Source organism: Microtus pennsylvanicus, chromosome 6, assembly GCF_037038515.1.
Source record: "Microtus pennsylvanicus isolate mMicPen1 chromosome 6, mMicPen1.hap1, whole genome shotgun sequence".
NCBI lineage: Eukaryota > Metazoa > Chordata > Mammalia > Rodentia > Cricetidae > Microtus > Microtus pennsylvanicus.
In genome coordinates this window covers 121831420-121853704 of record NC_134584.1, presented here as the reverse complement: position 1 = coordinate 121853704, position 22285 = coordinate 121831420, and the positions used below count along the sequence as shown (strand labels likewise).

Below are 22285 nucleotides of genomic sequence, written 5' to 3'. Positions count from 1 at the left end.
GGACCTGCCGTCTGGGTACCCACAGGAGGACCTGCCGTCTGGGTACCCACAGGAGGACCTGCCGTCTGGGTACCCACAGGAGGACCTGCCGTCTGGGTACCCACAGGAGGACCTGCCGTCTGGGTACCCACAGGAGGACCTGCCGTCTGGGTACCCCGCCGACTGTTCTCCCCACAGCAGTCAGGCCATTTTACTTCAGATGCCACCAGTGCCTCTGACTCTTGCCTAGCATAGCCATGCCTACTTCAGCCCTGGGCCCCTACCATTTCCTGCCTGGCCAGAGACCTCTGCCCACTTCCCAATGCTCCCTCAAACACGGGTTCAGCATCCCCCTGATCCACAGAAGAGGCACAGGAACAGGATGCCTTTGAGGTCAGTGCTGGAGTCACCTGGCTTCAGGACTCACGAGGGTGGAAATAACGAACATGGAAAACACTGAGAGCACCGGTCACATGGCAGCAATTAAAAAGCCCATAAGCCCATGCCCAAGTATGTACTGCGTGACACAGGCTCACGGAGAAAACCTGGACATGGTGTTCACAACACCACCATAGCTCAGGCCAGAAGGAAGCCAGATGTTTTAGGATGATTGCTAGGTTCCCAGGAGGGGCAGCTCTATGTTTGGGGCACTGAGAGGGGAATGAGCTGCACTGAAAAGCAAAGCCCCAGGACGGGAATTCAGGACTGTAGCTCCTGCCTGAGGGTGGAGAAGGTATTGGCAGGCCAGGGACTGTGCCCTGAGGTTGGGCTCTTTCCAGAGCACTTGCCATCCACTCAAGCTTCGGGTCGTGGTCTTCCCCAAATGATCTAACAGGGCTGGAACGAAGCACCCCACTGGTAGAAAAGGGACAAGGGGAGAGGGAGGCTGTCACCATGTACTTCTGGCCCTGTAATCTGATGCAGAGGGCAGTGTCCTGTGTCCCTCTTACCTAAGTGCAAGTGGACGAGGAGCCGCATGTAGGGCACAGGAAATGGAAGGGGAACAGCTGTGGGGCAGCAGTACCTGGCAGGCGAGCCTCCGTCAGGGGGTTGGATAAGGCCATGCCAATCTCCGTCATGCCATAGCGCTCCAGTAGTGTGTGGCCCGTGGCGCTCTTCCACTTCTCCAGCAGGGGGACAGGCAGGGCAGCCGAGCCTGACACCATGAGCCTAGGCAGCACAACCAAGGGGCTTACTTAGCTCTGCTGGGGCCGCTCACAGGCACACTTCCATCTTTAAATTGAACATTCATGATCAAAGTGAGCTGGGGCTAAAACTGGCTTTCTAAAAAGCTTTTTTTTCCCAGTATGTTTACGTAAATGTAAGCTGGTCTTTCAAAGGGATGTTAGCTAAAGCAGCATCTTCGGTGGCACCAAAAGTACGATGCTGATCACCAACAGTCCTAAAAACAGTGGCCACGACGGGACCGTGGTGATGGGGGAAAGGCCACACACCTGCAGGAGGAGGCAGACGCTGCCGAAGCTGGAGGACAGACAGAAGGACGGGCAACTGGAGGCGGCGATGGCAGTGATAGAGGGAGAGTGCTCAAGCGTCCCTACGGTGCTTTCTGCCACAATCCCATGGAAGGTGCTTTGGGTGTCATCTAAAGTGAGGTGGGAACCAGTCCCATTCTCCTCTAGAGATGTATGGCCAACAAGAGACCAGCAGTCTGCTGAGGGTTCTGTATTTCAGAGACGGCAACTGTGCCCATGGTTCTGAGGGTTTGGTGGGATCTACTGATTTTTCCCTAGCTCTGGCTCCTGAGCAATGGTTACCCCAGAGTGCTTCAGAGACAGGCCTGAGTAGGGGCCCAGAGAGGCAGCAGCTCCATCTGAAACAGGGCCCTCATTTCCTCAAAGCGTCTTTTTGGAAAAGGAGCATAAGAATGGCATGCAGTGATGGAGGAAGGTCATTGGTTAAATAAAAAGAAACTGCTTGGTCCTAATTGGTTAGAAGATAGGTGGGAGGAGTAAACAGAACAGAACCCTGGGAGGAAGAGGAAGTGAGCTCAGACTTCACAGCTCTCCTTTCAGGAGCAGACGCCTCAGAGAGATGCCATGTCCCGCTCCTGGGCAGACACATGTGATGAAGCTCCGACCTAGAATCTTCCCGGTAAGACCGGTGCTCACAGATTATTAGAGATGGGTTGATCGGTATATCAGAATTAGCCAGTAAGGGCTAAAGCTAGAGGGCCAAGCAGTGTTTAAATGAATACAGTGTCCGTGTAATTATTTCAGGTAAAGCTAGCCGTGCAGGCGGCCGGGGTGTTGGGGACGCAGCCCCGCCGCTCCTATTACTACAATGCAGCAAAAATGTAATGCTATTGCATTTGTTTTGGATAATCCGGAAGTCTCTCAGGGACATAAGGCACTGCTTCCTGAGCCCAGATGTATGGCATACAGAGCTGGCTGCTGGGCAGCCACACAGGTCATGCCTGGAGTTTTAAATCAAAGCTGTCCCTGCAACTCTCATCCAGCTTCAGCCCCTTCCCAAGTGCCATACCCCTGTTCCTCTGGCAGAAGAGGTGAGGCACCCTACCCACCCCTGCTGGGAACATGGATCAGGTCTGTGTGTGATGTTCAAGTAAGCCACACTATGTAGTAGGCTTTCTTTTGGGCCACCAACCAGCTACCAAATCATGCCATGGACTCTCAGCCTTATCTTAGGCTTGTCCCACCAGCTCTTGTAACTTAAACCAACCTGTTTCTCTTCATCTACATTTTGCCTCAGGGTTTTTACCTTCCTTTCCTTACAGTGTCCTACTTTCACTGCTTGCTCTATCTCTGGCTGGCCCCGAGTGTCCTGTCCTACCTCCTCCCTTCCTCCCCCCTCCCTTCTTCTATTCTTACTTATCCTCTCTGTCTGCCAGCCCTGCCTATCCCTCTACTGCCTAGCTATTGGCCATTCAGCTTTTTATTAGACCAATTAGATGCCTTAGGCAGGCAAGGTGAAACAACAATTCATCTTTACATAATTAAACAAATGCAGAATAACAAAAGCAACACACCTTTACATAATTAAACAAATATAGCATAAACAAATGTAACACACCTTTACATAAAGCAATATTCCATAACAACATTATGATCACTTGTAGTAGCAAATCACTTTTCAACATAAAGTTGGGAAAGAAAATTATATCCATAGGCTCACAGGAGAGAGAAGGCAAAGTTATGCCACTGAACAGGTAACAGACTTCACTCAGCTCATGGCCATGAGAAGTTCCTGTCCAGAAGCCAGGGGAGGAGACTGGAGGGGAGTCTCAGAGCCAAGCCAGAGTGGACTGGGGAGGAGGCTACTCCAGTTCTCAGCCTTCTTCCAGCAGAGAAGCAGAGAGACATGAGAGGCAGAGGTGCCAGGGGTAGACAGACACGTGGGCATAGATGACTGGGGGGGGTAGACAGACACGTGGGCGTAGATGGGGGGGCGTTAGACAGACACGTGGGCGTAGATGATGGGGGGGGTAGACAGACACGTGGGCATAGATGATGGGGGGGGTAGACAGACACGTGGGCATAGATGACGGGGGGGGGGGGGAGTAGACAGACATGTGGGCGTAGATGACGGGGGGGGGGGGGGGAGTAGACAGACATGTGGGCGTAGATGACGGGGGGGGGGGGGACCCAGCAGAGGACAGAACACAGACGTACACTACCAGATGCACAGAGCCATCAGACACTAAGCATGAGGCTGCCTGCTGACTGCCAATGGGCCCCATCCACTCACCTAATCTTTTCTTTACAAACTGCACGCACGAAATCCTGGACGTGGGGCTGTGTGAAGTGCTTGTCGTAGTAGTCCAGCAGTTTGCTGTAGATCGTGGGCACTGCCATAAATACATTAATCCGTGGAGTTTCTGTGCTCAAGAACTTTTCCCAAACCTACAGGGAGACAGGACACAGCACTCAGCAGAGGACAGCACAGCTGCCAGCCACACGCTGCCTCCTGCCTCCACTGCAGGTCTCTCCTAATGACGGATGCTGTGGCCTCATGGGGCAGCCTTTGGACTCTGGGCAGTGCTCAACACAGGCAGGAGGTGGGCTGTAGTCCTATCCAGAAAGCTTCATGTGAACTTTGCATTTTACCCCATAATAAATTTCTAGTAATATTTTGTATAAAAGCACTTAAATTTCTCACCAGTTACATTTTTATTTCAATACGATCAGTATGAGGCATGCAGGACAAGACTGAACAGTACCACGTTGTCATCACAGGCAAGGGCAGAGTCTGGCTCATAAATTAAAAATTCCAGATTGTCAAAAAGGCAATTCCTTACAGAACCCTCCAATTCCTAACAATCTTCACCTTGCAGTGACTGAGCAGAGGTCCCAAGAGTCAAACAGATGGAAAGAACACAGGTGCGAGACCTGCTCCTTCCAGCTCCAAGTGGGAGTGACAGTGTGAGCTCAGCCTGCTCTAAGGCAGCAGTGTCCTTGAGCTGCTGCTCTGGGGACACTGCCCTGGGCAGTGATGCCACACAGCTCAGTGACGCTGGCCCCACTGTCATCTCCCCTGCACAGGTCCAACATCGACTGCTGCAGGAGGAGGGACGCCAGGGACTCCTGTGGGCCCCCCAGCAGGGGGTCCTTTGTGGGAACCGGAGAAGATGTGGCAGAGGACAGGCTGCTCCTCATGTCCTGCTCTCCGATTGGAGAGGGGATCAAGTTGTGGGTCTAGCCACAGGGAAATTATTCTGATTTACATGCACATTAGAGGATGCGAATGAGAGATGACGGCTCAAGTTGGCTGCATTGAATGGGGAGATGCAGCCACAAGCCGAGCAGGTGCCTCTAGAAGCCATTAAAAAAAAGCAAGATGGAGAGACCTCTATGGAACCTTCAGACGGAACCTTGCTTTTGGCTTTACCAGACTCATTCTAGACACTGTCCTCCAGTACACTAGGTACCTAGGAGAATAAATATACGCTGCTTTAACCCTCCAGTCTGCAGACACTGATCACAGCGCACACAGAAATTCACTGGGTCGCCGAGAACCGTGGGTCCTGCCTTACCTGCTGAGCACTGAACTCGGGCAGCATCACACAGGTGGCTCCTACCCAGAGTGGACAGAGCAGCTTGTTGACCACACCGTGGACATGGTGCAGCGGGAGGACATGAAGGATCACGTCATTCTTTGTCCATGCCCACGCGTTGACCAGCCCAGTCACCTGTGGGAAACAGCACTGCCTAAGAACAGGGATTGAAGGAGTGTGGGCATGACTAGCAGACAAGTGGTCCAGGGGATCCTGAGAAAGCGAAGGGAGAATAAAGATGTTCTTTGCTCCTGAAGAAGGGAAGTAACTGGTTCTCCCACTTATTGGGAAAAGGGGAGCACAAACACATAAACTGGGGACTGCAAAGACCTTAGAAAGCCCAGAAACAGGCTCTGCAAACACTGTGGGAGGCAGAGGTGGGATTTTGGCACTACTGCCCACAGTACGGTCCCTGCAAAGACAGACTGCAGCAGAGTTCAAGTCTGAACCCGCAGGCTAGCATAGCTGCCTACCTGTGCTGAGCCGTCTGTGGTCCCTGCACCACGGTCACCCGCTCAGCTGTGACAGGAGACCCAAGGCAGATTCCCAGGCATATTCTCAGCTCTCACTGAGAAGTCATTGGGCAAGGCTCCTTCGTGCGCCCTGGACCATCAGTGTGAGGATACTGGCTCCATCACAGCCCGTGTCTTTACTAGGGAAGAAGAAGGGCTCTAAGCTGAGTGTCCCCTCCAGGAAGGATGCTTCACAGGCCCTATCACACCTGTGCCTGGTGGCTGGAACCACATGCCATGCGCCAAGAACCTGGGGGCTCACTTGCTGCCTTCCTCTGTGTGTTGGCTTTCATGTTACTTTACTGTTCCTATTGTACAGGAGACTTCACTGCACATACACATGGTTTTTAGAACGTGAGCTGAGTAAGTCAGACACAGAGTGAGGGACTGGTGAGTTTTGCCAAGGTGGTTCTGGGAGTGGCTGAATACAAAGGAAACGCACAAGGCAGGAGTCGACACAGAAGCTGCTCTTACAAATCCCAACCTAATCACAGCCCGACTATGCGACTATACAGTCTTGTCGTTCAGCGAAGCACAGCAGGACCCTACTCAGTGATGACGTAAGTGAGGCTGGGAGAGGGAGAGGGGAGGAAACAGAGGCCCCTGGAGCACACCCAACACTCACCACAGCTGCTAAGTTACGGTGGGTGCTCAGTGCACCCTTGGGCCTCCCCGTGGTCCCACTGGTGTAGAAGATCATAGCACCCCGGTCACGCCATTCCCTCTCTTGAACCGGCTGCTCTAGGGGCTGCTCCACTGCTCCACGGTAGATGGCAGGCGTGAGAGGCAGAAGAGGGACTCCCAGCCTCTGGGCCACTGGACTTAGGCGCTCCAAGTACTCCTGGCCCACCACGATCACAGAGCTCCGGGAGTCCTGGATGAAATACTCCAGCTGGGCCGCAGGGTGCTTCCAGTAGAGCGGGACGGCAATGCCGCCACTCATCCAGGAGGCCCACTGAGCTACAACATAGGAGACATCATTGGAGCACAGGAAGGAAACCCTCTCCTCCTGGAGGTCCCCAACCTTACAACCCCGAAGCCTGCAGATCTCCTGGGCCAGGCAAAGGCTGCGGTCATAAAGCTCCCTGTAGGTGTGACGGCCATGTTTGTCGATAAGGGCAATCCTGTCCCCAAAGGCCAGGGCGCGGATGAACACGGGGGCAATCCCATCTGTGCGGGCTTCTGGAGCTGTATGCAGGAGGCTATGTCCGCTGTGTCTTCTGGGAACCAGCCGACTGGAGGCCAAGGACCAGATGAGACGCCTAAAGGGCAGTGTCGAGTAGGGTGGCATCGCACCAACACACCACTGGCCGGGCTGGGAGGATGAGAGTGCAATGTATGAGTGTGTGCCTGGTTCACCAAGTCTTGCTCCCAGCGAGGTTTAAAATACACTCTCCAAACACCCTAAAAGACTGCAGACACTCTGTTTTGTTTTGTTTTGTTTGTTTTTTGAGACAGGGTTTCTCTGTGTAACAGTCCTGACCGTCCTGAACTCATTTGTAGACCAGGCTGGCCTTGAGCTTACTGAGATCCACCTGCCTCTGCCTCCCAAGTGCTGGGATTAAACATGTGCGCCACCACCGCCTTGTGCTGCAGACACTGTTAACATAGCACCCCTAAACAGAGAGAGGGGCCAACACTTTCAATCAAACATCTTTAGAAAGTGTCTAGTATAAAGCTTTTTAATCAGCTTCTTTAAAGATTTCAAAAACATGCAAAATTCCCAAACAATTTTAAGTTAGGAAACCCAAATATACATGCACTTAAGGTAGATCCTGAGTAATAGATTTTGGGATTCTCAGCCTGGAAAATCACTAGTCAGTAGAAGCAGGCATCACAGGGACACTCAACAGTCATCCTTGTGGAATACTTAACTATGCAAACGTGTGTTACATTTGCTTAGCTGAGAAATATCACTTTAACTGTGTAAAGGTTCTGCTGCACTTGTTTAGATGTGTTGCTGCTTCACCTTGTCTGCCTAAGGCACCTGATTGATCTATTAAAAAGCTGACCGAGCTGGGCTGTGGCAGCACACACCTTTAATCCCAGCACTCGGGAGGCAGAGACAGGCAGATCTTTGTGAGTTTGAGGTCAACCAGGTCTACAAAAGCTAGTTCCAGGACAGGCTCCAAAACAACACAGAGAAACCCTGTCTCGAAACCCCCCCCCCAAAAAAAAGGTGAACAGCCAATAACTAGGCAGGAGAGGGACAGGTGTGGCTGGCAGGCAGAGAGAATAAGTAGTAAGAGAAATCTAGGCTGGAGAGAGAAGAAAGTAACAGAGAAAGAGAGGGACACGCACACAGCCAGAAACCAGGCAGCTGGACACAAGAAGCAGGAAAGAAAAGAAAAGAGGCGGGGAGGAGAGAGGGAGGGAGGGAGAAAGGAAAGGTAAAAACTCCCGAGGCAAAATGCAGAAGAAGAGAAACATAAAGAAGGGCTAAGATAAGGCCAAGTATTCATCTAATAAGTCTCCAGTCCCGATTTGAGAGCTGGTTGGTGGCCCAAAAGAAAAAGCCTGGCACACACCCTTGCCGCTCCCAGGACACATCTGAGACACAATCTTCTCAGGGAGGACACAGAGCTGCTTCTCTCTGGCAACCCGAAAGGATAGCCATTCAGGAACTGCGACCCAGAAAGGCTGTCAGGCAGGCAAGGTCACCAGGCAGGAAGCACCAGTTTGTTTGTTTTTTCTCCTCCTAACAGCGGAAAGATAACTCTTCAATCTGTCTTCTCAAACACAACTCCTAAATTATAGCTGGAACAAGCGGAGGAAGAGTGCTCAGGGAGAGGGAGGAGATGTCACTGCTTAGTCCTACCGGGATGCTCCACTGGGTATCAGCTCTGTGGACCCTGAAGTCCACTCCAGAACAACAGAGGGGCCATCACCCTCCACACTGGCTCTGCATAAGGCATCTAGTGGGTCCAGAGACCACCCAATATTCTGGATCTGCTTCCCAGTGCTAGCTAGCAACATAAATTCCTCTGGTTATAACCCTCACGTCATACGTCGCCCCTGCCCAGGCCTCTCACAGTGAGAAGACAGCCCCCACCCCCAGTCCATCTGGTCTCCAGCAGTTAGAACACACCACTCTCCACTAAGGCCCCCTCCCCCTGGCTGCCACACCTACCCCGCAATCACTTTGGCTTTCACTAGAGCAGTCTCCCCCAACCACTGCTGTGAGACAAGAGGCCACACCTGCTTTGGAGGGGACTCTGAGCTAGAGGGAGTGGCTCTGGGCAGAGGTTCTGCTGAGCTGAAGGCCGCACCTGCTTTGGAGGGGACTCTGAACTAGAGGGAGTGGCTCCGTGCAGAGGTTCTGCTCAGCTGAAGGTACTGCTAACCTGTTGTTACAGAGGCACTAAATAAATACTGGGGTGTTAGATATCACTCAGTGCTAGAGGTCAATAAAGACACCGGCTTGGGGGACCTCTGCCCCATCCCAGGCCATGTGTCTAACCTTCCCCCACAGACACAACAGCTGTCATTCTTTGGGGTGAAAGCTGGGAGCCCTGAACTATCCTAGGACAAAGGCAAAATGACCATCCCTCGCCTTACCTCCCTTCATTCCATCCACACCTCACAGAATTACCGCATGCGAAATTCCCTCGTGAGGTCTGTTTCCACTAGCAAGCTCCCTGACACATCTCTGACAACTTTTCTCTTCCATTAACTTGCCAGGGGCAAGCCAACATAACATTACCTGCTGCCAGTACTAAAAGCAGCTTTGCCTTTTTGTTTGTTTGTTTAGACAAAGTTTCACTACGTATCCCTGGCTGTCCTGGAACTCTCTCAATAAAACAGGCTGGCCTCAGACTCAGAGACCTGCCTGCCTCTGTCTCAGCCTCCAGAGTGCTGGGATAAAAGGGATTAGGGTGTGTTGTCACCACGTCAGGACAGCTTTGTTCTCTTAAGTACAGCCTATTTGTGATACTTTAATAGTTATCTAGCCAAGCAAATTCTACATCAATAAATCTTCCTAGAACTAAATTTCGTTCAGTGCTCAAGATCTTTGGGTTTGACTAAGTTTCCCTGCCCCCTTGCTGGGGTTGGCTGGCTTCTCCTCGAGCCAGGCACTCTGTGGTCAAGACAGCAGCAAAGCTCCACCTCACTCCTCTGTGCAGAAGTTTAGCTCATGGCTGTTTGTGGCTCCATGCACAATGTCCGTTCCCTAACACACTGACTCCTGGAGACCACACGAGGTCTACATACGGCAGTGAAGTACCACGGCTGCGCTTGGCGCTGCTCCACAGGGGCTCAGAGGTCCTGGTCTGTCACACCCTGGGTTTCTACTTCTACAAAGAAACTGACAAATTCAAGGAAACAGCGGGGCTAGGCATGAGAAGCCAAGAATGCATCAGCCATGTGGCCTTCCAGAAGCCAGGGAGTGTAAAGTAAATTACAGCGCTTTCATTCTTACTCCAACACATTCTCTTCCGTTTGCTTTATAGTCGGAGATGCCGAAAACCAAGAGAAACTCAAAGAGAAGACCTGCTGTGTGGGATTTCAGAATTACAGACTTGTGGCCAGGTTCCTGGGGGTTAGAGTATAAGAAGACTCAGGATGCTGGGGATGAATGGGAAGGACAAGACAGTTGGGAGTCATCTACTGTCTCTGCACAAGGGAACAGAAAACAGAGAAATTCAAACAGAAGATCTGCTGTGTGAGAGACACCAGGAGCATCCAACAAGTGCTTCACCACAGCCTCCAAAACGGCACAACTCTCCTGAAGTGCCAGGAGAGCTGAGCCCTCGGGAAGTAGTTCCTACTCATCACCCAGATGTGGGAAAGCGCCAGCATCAGGAAGCTAGGTTCCTGATCAAGAATTGCCCCGAGAGACTATGGCACATGGGAACAATATACAAGGCCCTGGGAGAGCAGTAGTCCTGATATACTCTAGTCCTGGGGAGGCCATGAGTTTGAGTCATAAGAGAGAAGCCTTCTCAGCAGTAGAACACATAGCTAAAACCCTTTTTACCCCATGTTGCATTAACACTATGACCTTAGGGATGCAAAAAGATGCTCGCACATGTGGTGACTGGTTAAGCTGAAACCAACCAATGGTCCTCAGAAAAAGTCTAAGGTCATCACGCACAGACACTCAAATATGCATGCTCGGTAGGGTGCTGGTCTCCACTAATCTCTGTTTACCCTACTTTTGACACCACCATACACTGCGAGGTGGTAGGACTGGGTCGACACGGCTAACCAGGCATAAGCAACACAGTGGCATGGTCACAAGATTCAGAGCAGGCAGAGTTGGTGATGCAGCTGCAGGACCTCTGCCTGGACTCTACTTACAGCACTGCCCTCTGGGACAGAGTCCTGAGCCCTGAAGGTTGGTGGCATTCCTACCATGTGCAGACACTGAGCATAAGGAGGGGTCAAGTCGGAATCCTCGTGGAACAGACTTAGTTACAGTTCCCATGGGGACGCCTACACCAGGAAGAGTGGTGACCGCCATGAGGATACACTGACCCCGGTGTGGTAAGTCAGGGAGGAGGACAGAGTTAAGGGCAACCCGAATCCTGTCTGGACAGCTGTGCACAGGCTGGGATGGCACCGTTGAGCCACCTTCAACTCTTGTACATTGTACCATGTCCTCTGAGGCAGTGCCTCACTCTCCCATACATGGAAATGGGACCAGTTCCGGCCTCCAAAGCTGCTCTGGTCTTCAGGTGTGAGCCTGGCCCAAGCGCTTATACATCTGTCAGTGCTGAGCTAACTACTAGCTCATTCGGTTAGAGCCTGTTCTTCAGAATAAAACAAAGTCTGTCTATTGGGTGCATTTGACATTGCATGGGCCTCTGACCCCTTCAGGTCCAGGGATACCAGAGAATGCACGTGATACCTGTGGGTCAGGAACTGTTAAAACTATACTTTAAAGTAGCATCCACAAATAATAAAAAAAATGTTAAAACCATATCCACTCTACATAATAAACTACCATTTTAAAAAGACATCTAGGAGCTGGGAGTGTATTAGGAACTGCTTGCCTTGTTCCCCAGCACCACCTAAAATGGTCATAGTGGAGGCAGGAGGTTCAGAAGTTCAAGGTTACTAGGCTAAATAGTAAGTTCAAGGCCAGCTTGGATATCTGAGATTGTGTCCCTACATTTAGAAAATGAAGCCATCTATCTCAAGTCCAAGAACAACAGCCCTGTTTCACAACAATCACGTTGGCCTTGGGGGAAACACTTAGGACATTCACGTTTTCACAGTTACTCCCTCGAGGGAAAGCACAGGTTCACCCGCGCTCCCGCAGCAACATCTGGAGCCTTCCACAAGTCTTAGTGGTGGCCACAAACAAGTTCCCTGCCAGGACGAAAATCAAACAACTTCTTTTAGTGAAATTCCCGGTCCCGCTCCAAGTCCAGCAGCCCTTCGTCGCAGGTACACTTGCCCTGCCCACGCCGCCACAGTCTGCTTTCGGAACCCATCACCCTTTCGGAGCCAGGCCTGAACTTGCATCCCACGCGGTGCTCCACGCAAACAAACCAGAGAGACGCTCCGCTAGGACTTCAGCACTGGGAGATGGGTACGAGTTTAACATTCAGCAGAAGTTTCTCGAGCGCGATGACAGGTCTGCCCAACAGCTCCCATTAACCCCTGAAAAGCTCCAGCTCACCTCGACACCCTCTTTCTTGTTCCCTGCAACGCGCTCACCGGCGGTCAGATGGGGGTCACTGGGGGTGGGGCACCGGCCTGAGAAGTCCGGGGGTGGATCAGGCCGGAAAGAGTCCTACACCTAAAAATGTCCGCAGGCGAAATGTGTCCGTCTATCTAATCTGTCCCTGTGTGCATAGCCTGGGTAATGGGTTCCGGACTCGAGCGTTCCGGATTATTCACAGACCAAGACTGGTCTTAAATCCTGTGCAGGATTGCCAAAGAGTGGCTTTTAGGTGCTTGACGGCTGTCTCCAGACCTCTGGATCCTTTGTCCTGATAGAAAAAGTTCTATGTTGCTTGCATTGGGTCAGCTTTAACTTTTATTTATTTATTTTTTTTTAAGAGAGGGTCTCAGGTAACCCAAACTGGCTTTGAATTTACTATGTAGCCAAAGATGACCTACCTCTACCCTTTGAGTGCTGATTAATGATAGGCTGCCTCACCACACCTGGCTTATGCAGCGCTGAGGATAAAGCCCGGGGATTCACACATGCACCCCAACAACTCTGAGCTGTATCCTCAGCCCTCAATTTTCGTTTTAATAGGCACCATGGTTGCCGTGGCAGGAGGCACTAGAGATCTGTGGGCAGAATGTAAATGGGCTCCCTTGGTCCCTGAAGAGGGGATCCTTGGCTTGCAGCTGAGAGTCTGTGTGTTAAAGGTGATTTTTAAACCCGTGTGACACATTGTGTGAGAATCCCTCCTCACAGGTACTCAGGAACTGTGGCAGGGTGTTTTCTCTATAGCATAGGCTGCCATCACATTCCTGGTAATTCCCCTGCCTCAGCCTCCTGAGTATTGGGATCGCAGGTCTGTGCCACCACAGCCAGCTTTAGGGTACAGTAAAGGAAATATTGAAAGCTAAACGCTAAGTCCATTCGTCAGTGGCAGCAAGGCTAGAGACACAGTTCCACCACCTGCAGTAGCCGGAGCAGCTTCCCAGACCTCCACGTCAGTAAAATGGGGATTCTTGACTCTGGGCTTCAGGATGTCAGTGTGAAGCGAAGTTGGAGTTATTAAGATGTGGTTTTAGCGTAGTTTTAAGCATAGACCTTGACATAGACTGCCTGGTGGGGGAACTGGTTTAGGACAAGGATGGTATAGACCCCAGTATGGATGTGGGCTTCAGAGGGGAACACTCAGTGTCTTTACAATAGCCAAATACACAATTCAGGTTGCTTCTGAAGTTACGTTGTTTCTAATGAACACTGTTTCCTTTTCTTTCCCTCTTTGGTAAAGGAGATCACAAAGAGGAAGGGACAGGGCATCAGCATCAACCACAGTGTCTAACATTGGAATTTACATCCTAGGCCCCAGGACTTCTGTGTTTAAATGTCTACTTCCAAAGCATAGACATAGAAATGACCTGGAGATGTGACTCAGCTTCTGCAACCCCTGGGCCTTGGTGACTGTCAAGAATCTGGATTTGGGGTAGGAGTGGCCCAATTGTTAGCTTATATAACACCCTGGATCTGATCCCCAGCACTGCATAAACCAGACACAGTGCTGCATGCCTATAATCCCAGCATTGGGACGTGGAAGCAAAAGGATTAGAAATTCAAGGTTATAAAGAGAGTTTGAAGCCAGCTTGGGCTACATAAGATTGTCTCAAAAGTGAAACAAAAGAGATAGAAGGGATGGAGAGATGGCTCAACAGTTAAGGGCATGTATTCCTCTCCCAAAAGATCTAGGTTTGATTCCAAGCACTTATACCAGGCAGTTCACAACTACCTGTAACTTTAGCTCCAGAGAGATCCTGTTTTTGTGGACGCATGCATGCACACACACACACACACACTTATACTTATACTTAAACAAAAATAATAAGAAACCCATTGTTTGTTTGAACGGGACTGTGGCACTGGCAAGGATGGTGGTGGTTTGGGAGTCTCCATGGTCACTCTCCATGCCACCCTGAGCTTCCGATTAGCATTTCAGTGACCATAGCACCAGCTGTCAGGAATGACCATTTGAGGTTAGCCAGATGGCCGCTAACATGAGCGATGTAAGCTAACATGCTCGAAAAAAACATATGCAGAGAACAGGGATGGCCACGTGAGGACGACTCCAAAGCAACCCCTATTACTGTCACCAGAGCTGAGTACAAAGGTCCCACAAGACCAAGATTCTCCAACAGAGAGCTCCCCGAAGGCCTGAGGGCTAGGAAGAGCAGGGCCCGAGCATGATTCTCCTCCGGAGGGTTGGAAACAAGGGACTATCTGGACCAAAGGCTGAGGTGGAAAGCAGAGGGTGAAAAGATTAGATGGGGCTGCTGCAGAGTCCAGCAGACAGGATTTGAGGTTTCTGGAAGGGAAAGTGGAAGAGACAGAACAGGGGTCTCATGAGAGAAATTCAAAAGAACCAGCAGAGACAAGGCCTGGCACAGGGAAGTGAGTGGTCACTTCAACCTAGCAAACGAAAGAGTTGGGAATGTCACAGCCACCCGCCCCCAAGGGAGGCGGTGAGCACAAGGGACCCAAGCTCTGACTGCTGTTGAAAGTGTGAACTCCCATTGCTCCTGGCATCTCCACCCCTGGCTCCCCGCGATGGTTCGGGGCAGGAAGCTATCAACAGATGCGGGGTAAATGGAAGGAGCCAGACAGCAGCACCTGCAGCCTTGGGCAGGAAGCCAATTCCCACCTGCCCCTGAAGAGGTGGCTGAGCCATCCCACGTGACAGTTTCAGCTCAACCCAAGATGCAGCCTCTTTTTTCACCTTGGATTCAGGTGGCCAAGATGACTCTGTACATTCTTCAGCAGAGGTCAGATACCAGCCCTCAGCCATGTCCCCATAGCACATGCCTCAGACTCCAGACACCTGCTGTCCCCCGCATACATTTACCTGCCCTTCCCAGGAAAGAACATCTCTTGGAAGGGGACTCAGCCCCGCCCCCTTAGTCCCCGCCCCCTTAGTCCTTTGCACCTCTGGCTTAATGAGCGAAAGCTGCTGGGGGCGCATGGGTCACACCTTCTCACTCAACTGAAACACAACACAGATCTGACTGGCAGGAGTTTGCTCATGAGGGGAACTTCCGCAAGCTGTGAACACATTACCTTCCGCAGGCGGTTCTGGGAGCTGCGGTTGCCTGTTCCGGGAAGACTGCACTGATGTCCTGGTAAGTCCCAGGCTTGGGAACACTGAGGTCACCTGGCACCTGGTGATTAAGAGAAGAGGCTGTGACAGAGTCTGACCTGTGGCTGGCTTTCTGTGCCCAGACTGGTCCAGCCTACCTGGAATGGGGCTGAGCTGACTCTATAGCTAGACACTAACGGTGGTTGTGTGCACTTCCAGGGAGGCAATGGAAGGCACCACAGCCTTCTTCTTGTTCTCTAGGGAATCCAGCTTCCATGAAGTGAAGACTCAGGGACAGCTGGTGGAGGATCTGCCTGGCATAAAAACAGAGGCTTCTGCACACTACCCCATAAAGAGCCTGCCTGCTGGTCCGCAAATCCCACCCTACCTGTGGCATCTGAAAGCCACCTACAACCAGGGAGGCCTGGCCACTGTTATCCTGGACTCCTGGTGTGCATAATTGTGAAGGATAACATTTATTGTTTTCACCCATGAAAGTTTTTGAGACATGGTCTCATATATTCCAGGCTGCCCTCCAACTCTATGTAGCTGAAGAGAAGGACAACCTTGAACTCCTGCTCCTTCTGTCTCTGTTGTTCAAGATCTGGAATAACTTTCATGTGCTACCGTACCCAGCTTATGGGCTGCTGGGGATTGAACCCTGGGCTTCCTGCGTGCTGGGTAAGAGCTTTACCAACTGAGCCATATCCCTAACACTGTAAGCCGTGAAGTTCTGAGGCAATGTGAACACAGCAAGGGAAGAGTAATGCAAGACTTTCATCAATGGGTGTTGTGTGTGTTGGCAGAGGAACTTCTTGGACCCTCCTCTCCTCATCTATAGGGAAGGGCATTTCCAGTAGGTGTTATAACAGCCAAATAAAGAATCCCATGTAGGATATAGTCCCAGAAGAGCAAACCCTGAACACAGGCACCATTCTGTTACAAATCATCTCTAAGATTCTATCACAGAGCAGTAAGGGCTCAGACGATCTGGTTCAAGAAAGGCTGTATGTGAAAAGTGATGGTTAGCCTAGCCTGTTCGGATGCTCACCTTTCTTGACCTGGATGGAGTGGGGGAGGACCTTGGACTTCCCACAGGGCAGGGAATCCGGACTGCTCTTCAGACTCGAGAGGGAGGGGGAATGGGGTGGGGGGAGGGGGAGAGGAGTGGGGAGAGGGGGAGAGGAGTGGGAGGAGGGGGAGGGAAATGGGAGGGGGGAGGAGGCAGAAAATTTTTCAACAAAAAAAAAGAAAGAAAGAAAGAAAGAAAGAGAAAAAAAAGAAAAGAAAAGTGATGGTTGGATTGGCTCCCGAAAGGCCAGCAGTCTAGGGACACTGGGAGCCAGGAGGAAGATCATGCCTGGCAAAGGGATGCCAGGACAAGGTCAGAAGCCAAGTAGTGGGGAAGCCAAGGTGCTCAGCGGAGGGTGTCTGGAAGGAACACAGGAGGGGAGGCTGTGGGTTTGTGGGGGTCAGGGAAGAGTTCTAGAATTAAAGAGGCTAGTCACTGATTGGTGGGAATCAGGTCTGTTGGAGAGCTCAGAGTCACTATGGCACTATAGACAGGGCTTTGACACTATGACTCATTACACACACACACACCACACATACACACACATCACATACACACACACACCACATGTTGAGCATGGTGGTGGACATTTGTATTCTTAATACTTGAGAGGCTGAAGCAGGAGGATCACGAGTTTGGGGCCCGATCATGGGCTACATAAATCCTGTCTCCAAAAAAAGTCTTAACAAGGAAGACTTAATGCACACAACCTAAAAATACGGTGACTTAGCTATACGACACGGCAGTATTACCCATTCTCTCTCTGGGGTGTGTCTCATCGCCACCCTTCAACATCTTGAGGGAGCATCTTGCTTCGAGTGGCTGGTCTAGGAAGAAATCATTATCTGTAACCTCCATTCTCTACCAAATTGTTCACACCATCGGGAAGCTGAGGATTTTGGTGTCGGGTTTTGGTGTGCGGCTCCTAAAACACTTGTCAGTGCGCTGAGCAATGGGAGTTTGGATAGATGTCTATATTTTGGGTGTGTCTATGGTCCCTGACTCAGAGCCGCCTCTTTACCAAATCACAGAAATCAGAGATTAGAATTCCTCTTCCTCGAGCAGGTCACAAAAGCTCAAGTCCCCAAGAAGCATCCAGCTAGACAAACCTTGCTAACTATCTCCGTCTGGCCACAGAGATTAGCGCCCCCTCTGCCCAGGTGCACCTCCACACATGTCCGAGCTTCTGTCATGCTCAGACTATGATGTCTGTATAAAAGCCCAAGAGAGGAGAGGGGCGCCTGTGGGCAACTGAACACCCTGAGGATTGGCATACCCAAACTGTAGGGTCTGGAGCTCCTGCACGGGGGACACTGCCAGCCTCTCCCCTCTCCCTCTTGTATAGCTGGCCTTCTTATCCTGACTCCCCTTGAAATAAACCAGCAGACATTCCCTGCAGTTCTGTGAGCTGCTTCAGCAGACTGAACTAACTAATCAGACCCTGGGCTTTAAAGCCAGTCAGTGGGAAGTACACAGCATGACATGCTGCTTGCTCTGAACATTCCCATTTTTTAGGTCCTTTGTCTGTATCCATGCCTAGCCCACAAGGCCCTCTGTCCATGCCCGTGACTCATCTTCATGGGCCTTCCGTCCAAGTCCATATTTTATCTAAATGGCCCACTGTCCATGTAAAGACCTCACTCACCCAGCCTCTGTCCATGTCTACAGTTCCTCCACACATCCACTCTGTCCACATTATCTATGCTTCCTCTACACAGCCCAGTTGCCTGGGCTTGGAGAAGTTTCCGGGCATATTCCAGGAACCCACTGAGGGCCTGACTCTATGTTTACTCCGGTACATACAGCACATGGGCCGCCTCTGAGGTGTGAGCAACAAAGCAGACCCACAGGGCCATGTGGTAGGCAGGGGCTGTGTGGGACTGACTTGGGTTGGAGACCCTGGCATGGGCATGCTGAGACCCCAGTCCTGCCAGAATGCCTTCCCCATGAAGCTGCGAACGCCAGGCCTTACAGGGCAAAAATATCCAAGTGCCACATTTGTGGGTTCCCGCAGCTGACACCAGCTTGGCGTGGGTGCTCCTGGGGACCGGCTCCTTACACATGGTGCAGCAGCGCAGGTGCCAGCTTCGCGAGGCAGCTGTGAGAGGCGCCCCGCCTGCCCCTTGAGGTGCCAGTTGGGAGGCAGCCGACTCTCCTCCGCAGACTACCTGTGGCTGGGATGTATTTCCTGGCGACTGCAAATTTGCTTTGTTTCCAAGTCCTCCATCCGCTTCCCACCTGTCATCTCTCCCGCCACGCTCCTCCTCTCCCTCCCCCGCCTTCAATCAGCAGCCCCAGCCCCCAGCAATCTCATCGTCACCAGTGCCAGGCGGCAGGAACCACCTACACCATCTGAGCAGTAGCATCTTCCTGCCACGTGTGCCAGGCTGGGGCAGATGTAGAGCTGCCAGTGCCATGGGCCAAGGTTCAGGGCTCCCAGAGCTCCAGTGTTGACCTCCAGAGAGAGAGAAGTATTTGTTTGAGGGCCCCTGAAACAGAGAATCCAGCACGAGGGCCAGGCTTTGCGCTGCCCTTGAGGCATGGAAGGGAGCCTCATGATACAGCAAGACTCCTCATGAGCAGAGGAAAATGGGTGTGAATGGGGAGATCTGCAGAGGCTATGGCCTGAACAGGGGCTCCAAGCAGACCGCGTGTGGGAACTATGTGAACCCCTCAACCTGCAGAAGAAGCTGGAGCATGGCTAGGAACTTTATAATTTCCCAGATGCGCTCCTATCTGAAATTGCTCTTTGGCATCTGGGTCACTCCCGACTCTGCAGAGGGCCCCAGGTATGTGGCCTAACCACGGAGAGCACCTGGCCCAACCTGGGTTTCGAGTGCTGGGGTAAGGTGATGGGAATTCTTCCATTTTCCATGGCACAGTTGTGTGGGAGGGGAGGAAGGACTGAGGTTAAGATGAACAGAAAAGGATTGAGGAGGGAGACAGGACCCGGTGAAGGGGGCGAGGCCTTTGAAACCTTCTCTTCCCTTCTCTTCTGGGTAGACTCTCCATGGAGTCAAAGAGTCAGGAGTCAGGAGGGACTGGCACCCCTGGAGGAGACTGGCTCCTGAGAGTCACCTGACAGGCCCAGGTCCCTGAGGCTGATGCCCAGGTAAGGATTGATTTCACCTTTTCCAATAAATTCCCTCCATGTTGTCAAATTTATTTATGTTCACTGAAGGAAAGCTTTTTTTCCAGTTGGTTAGTTGTTTAGTTTAGTTGGTAGAGTGCTTCTATAGTATGGCAAAGCCCTGTGATCCTCCTCAAGCACTACCTAGAAAAGGCAAGATGAAATAGTCTGTAATCTTAGCACTTCAGCGGTAGAGACAGGAGGATCAGACAGAAAGTCCCAAGGCATCCTGGGCTCAATGAGACTCCATTTATATAAAATTACATGGATTCCCCAAAGCAGATGTAGCATGTTAATGTTTTGATAGCTGTCTATGGTGTTTTCTACAACCACACCCCCTTCTACATTTAATTGTGTGTGTGTGCGCGTGCGTGTGTGCTGAGGTGTGTGGAAGTCAGAGGACAACCGAGGGGATCAGTTCCTTCCACACACAGTACGGGTCATCCTCAGGAGTGGCAGCAAGAGCCTTTCCCTACTGAGCTATCTCACCGGTCCACAATATCTTTTGAAAACACAAATTGGTTCATACATAGGATGATCCTCTACCGTCACTTGTACTATTTCAGAAAGTCTTCTGAGGCCTCTAGTCCCTCTGAAGCTGTGATTTATTTGCTATTCTTTCCCCCGCCCCCCCCGAGACAGGGTTTCTCTGTAGCTTTGGTTCCTGTCCTGGAACTAGCTCTGTAGACCAGGCTGGCCTCGAACTCACAGAGATCCTCCTGCCTCTGCCTCCCGAGTGCTGGGACTAAGGCGTGCGCCACCACCGCCCGGCACTCATTTGCTATTCTTAACATTTTTGAGGCACTGTGTGTGAAGTCCAGGGAGAACTCATCTCAGCTTGTCATGGCAGCAGGTCACCAGGGTCCTCTGTCCCCTAGGGATGGACAGGTGCCTGCCATGAATCATGGGTATTCAGTTTCCTTGCCAACAAATCCCAGTGTTCAGCCTTATTCACTTCCCCGGGATGAATAAATTCCTAACTGAGGAATAAGATCAAAGCATTAAAAAATACTAATTTTTAAAAATGTCTTATCAAGTTGTCCTCAACACCAAGGTCAAGGTTCATCCTCACTGCTGAAGCAGATGTGGCCCAACCCACGTTCTCTCCTCCCTGGCACGGATGCCAGCTACTCATCTACAGGTGTGCTCATCAGCCAGGCAATTTTCTACATTCTAGATGAGAAGATAAAGCCACACAGAGCAGAAGGCACAGCACCTGGCGGAAACACCGTTTGCACAGCCTATGGCATAGCTATGTCCAGAGGGAAGGGAATTTGCTGGCAGAAGGCAGTGGACACAGTGGACTGCTGAAGCTCCCTCCCTCCCTCGCTCCCTTCTTTCCTCCCTCTCTTCCTTCCTTCCTTCCTCCCTCCCTCCCTCCCTCCCTCCCTCCCTCCCTCCCTCCCTCCCTCCCTCCCGTCCTTCCTTCCTCTCTCCCTTCCTTCCTTCCTTCCTTCCTTCCTTTCTCCCTCCCGTCCTTCCTCCTTCCCTCCCTCTCTTCCTCCCTCCCTCCCTCCCTCCCTCTTCCTTCCTTCCTCCCTCCCTCCCGTCCTTTCTTCCTCTCTCCCTTCCTTCCTTCTTTCCTTCCTTTCTCCCTCCCGTCCTTCCTCCCTCCCTCCCTCTCTTCCTTCCTTCCTTCCTTCCTCCCTCCCTCTTTTCCTTCCTCCCTCCCCCTTTTTCTCTCTCTTCCTTCCTCCCTCCCTCCCATCCTTTCTTCCTCTCTCCCTTCCTTCCTTACTCTCTCCCTTCCTTCCTTCCTTCCTTTTTCCTTCCTCCCTTCCTCCCTCCCTCTCTCTTTTCCTCCCTCCCTCCCTTCCTCCCTCCCTTTCTTTCTCTCTTCCTCCCTCCCTCCCTCCCTCCCATCCTTTCTTCCTCCCTCCCTTCCTTCCTTCCTTCCTTCCTTTTTCCTTCCTCCCTCTCTTCCTTCCTCCCTCCCTCTCTCTTTTCCTCCCTCCCTCCCTTCCTCCCTCCCTTTTTTTCTCTCTTCCTCCCTCCATCCCTCCCTCCCATCCTTTCTTCCTCCCTCCCTTCCTTCCTTTCTTCCTTCTTTCTTCCATCCTATCCTTTCTCCCTCCCTCCATCCCTCTCTTCCTTTCTTCCTTCCTTCTTTCTTTCTGACCAAGATAGTGTTGGCAGTGTAACCCTGCTTGCCTCCCACAGTGAGATAGCAAGAGGGACTCCCGGAACCAGCATTTGATGGAGCTGAGCTTGGGCCAGTGGGGGCTTATCTGGGCTGAGAACAGAACCTTCAGGACAGCCTTATTTGCTGTCTTCCCCAAGCCCTGGCTTGGACTTGACCTGCTGTTCTTGTTTACCCTCCAATCAGTGCCATCACCTACTTCCAGAGGCGGACCTAGAGTCTGGCTGCTCAGTGTAGCGCATGCAAGCTGGCTAGAGCTGGTAGGTCACCTTCATGGGCTCCTGAAATGACGTCATAAACTATCATCCACTCTGGGTAAGATGGTTCACCAGCCTGCTCCATATTCAATCCTCTCACTGGTTTTGCCTTTGCAGTCTGTGGCTCTTGCCAGATCCAAGCACATGTGGGCTGTTCTAGGATTGGCCTAGGGCTGTCTTGGGTCCTTCCGGGCTGATCCTACTAGGTCACCTTCCTCCAGAGGACCCACAGCCCCTCCTCCTCTTCCCACCCAGCCATGCCTGAGAACATTCTCTGGCCTCGGTGTTTCTGATTTAAACGCTCCCCAGAGCTTGCCTGCTGTGTGCAGTCCGGCATCTGGGCGGAATAACCGTAACAGCTGAGCGCCATGTGCTTGTGGCTCTGGGCATTCTGGAGTGGGCTCGGTGCCAGTCTGTCTGTGG

At 51.7% G+C, this 22285-nt stretch overlaps 1 protein-coding gene and 1 long non-coding RNA gene across 3 annotated transcripts in view; one reads left to right on the top strand and one right to left on the bottom strand.

The window, feature by feature from the left end:
* Acsf3 (acyl-CoA synthetase family member 3) overlaps positions 1 to 15268 on the bottom strand; it is a 39489-nt gene extending 24221 nt beyond the window's left edge. Inside the window, exons 1-5 of one of the 2 annotated variants that reach the window (XM_075977556.1) lie at positions 15245 to 15268; positions 6149 to 6838; positions 4991 to 5146; positions 3706 to 3860; positions 1004 to 1149 (exon numbers count right to left, since the gene is read on the bottom strand). In XM_075977556.1, coding sequence (XP_075833671.1) covers positions 1004 to 1149; positions 3706 to 3860; positions 4991 to 5146; positions 6149 to 6814 — 1123 coding nt within the window. In that variant the 5' untranslated portion in view covers positions 6815 to 6838; positions 15245 to 15268. Of the gene's footprint in view, positions 1 to 1003; positions 1150 to 3705; positions 3861 to 4990; positions 5147 to 6148; positions 6839 to 12151; positions 12274 to 15244 lie in introns of those variants that run through there. The other variant, XM_075977554.1, reaches the window with a different exon arrangement.
* On the top strand, positions 15166 to 21896 carry LOC142852580 (uncharacterized). The gene is made up of 4 exons (XR_012910972.1): positions 15166 to 15306; positions 15525 to 15944; positions 19339 to 19447; positions 21792 to 21896. It is a non-coding gene; the product is annotated as an uncharacterized LOC142852580 (long non-coding RNA).
* The last annotated feature ends 389 nt before the right edge of the window (positions 21897 to 22285 follow it).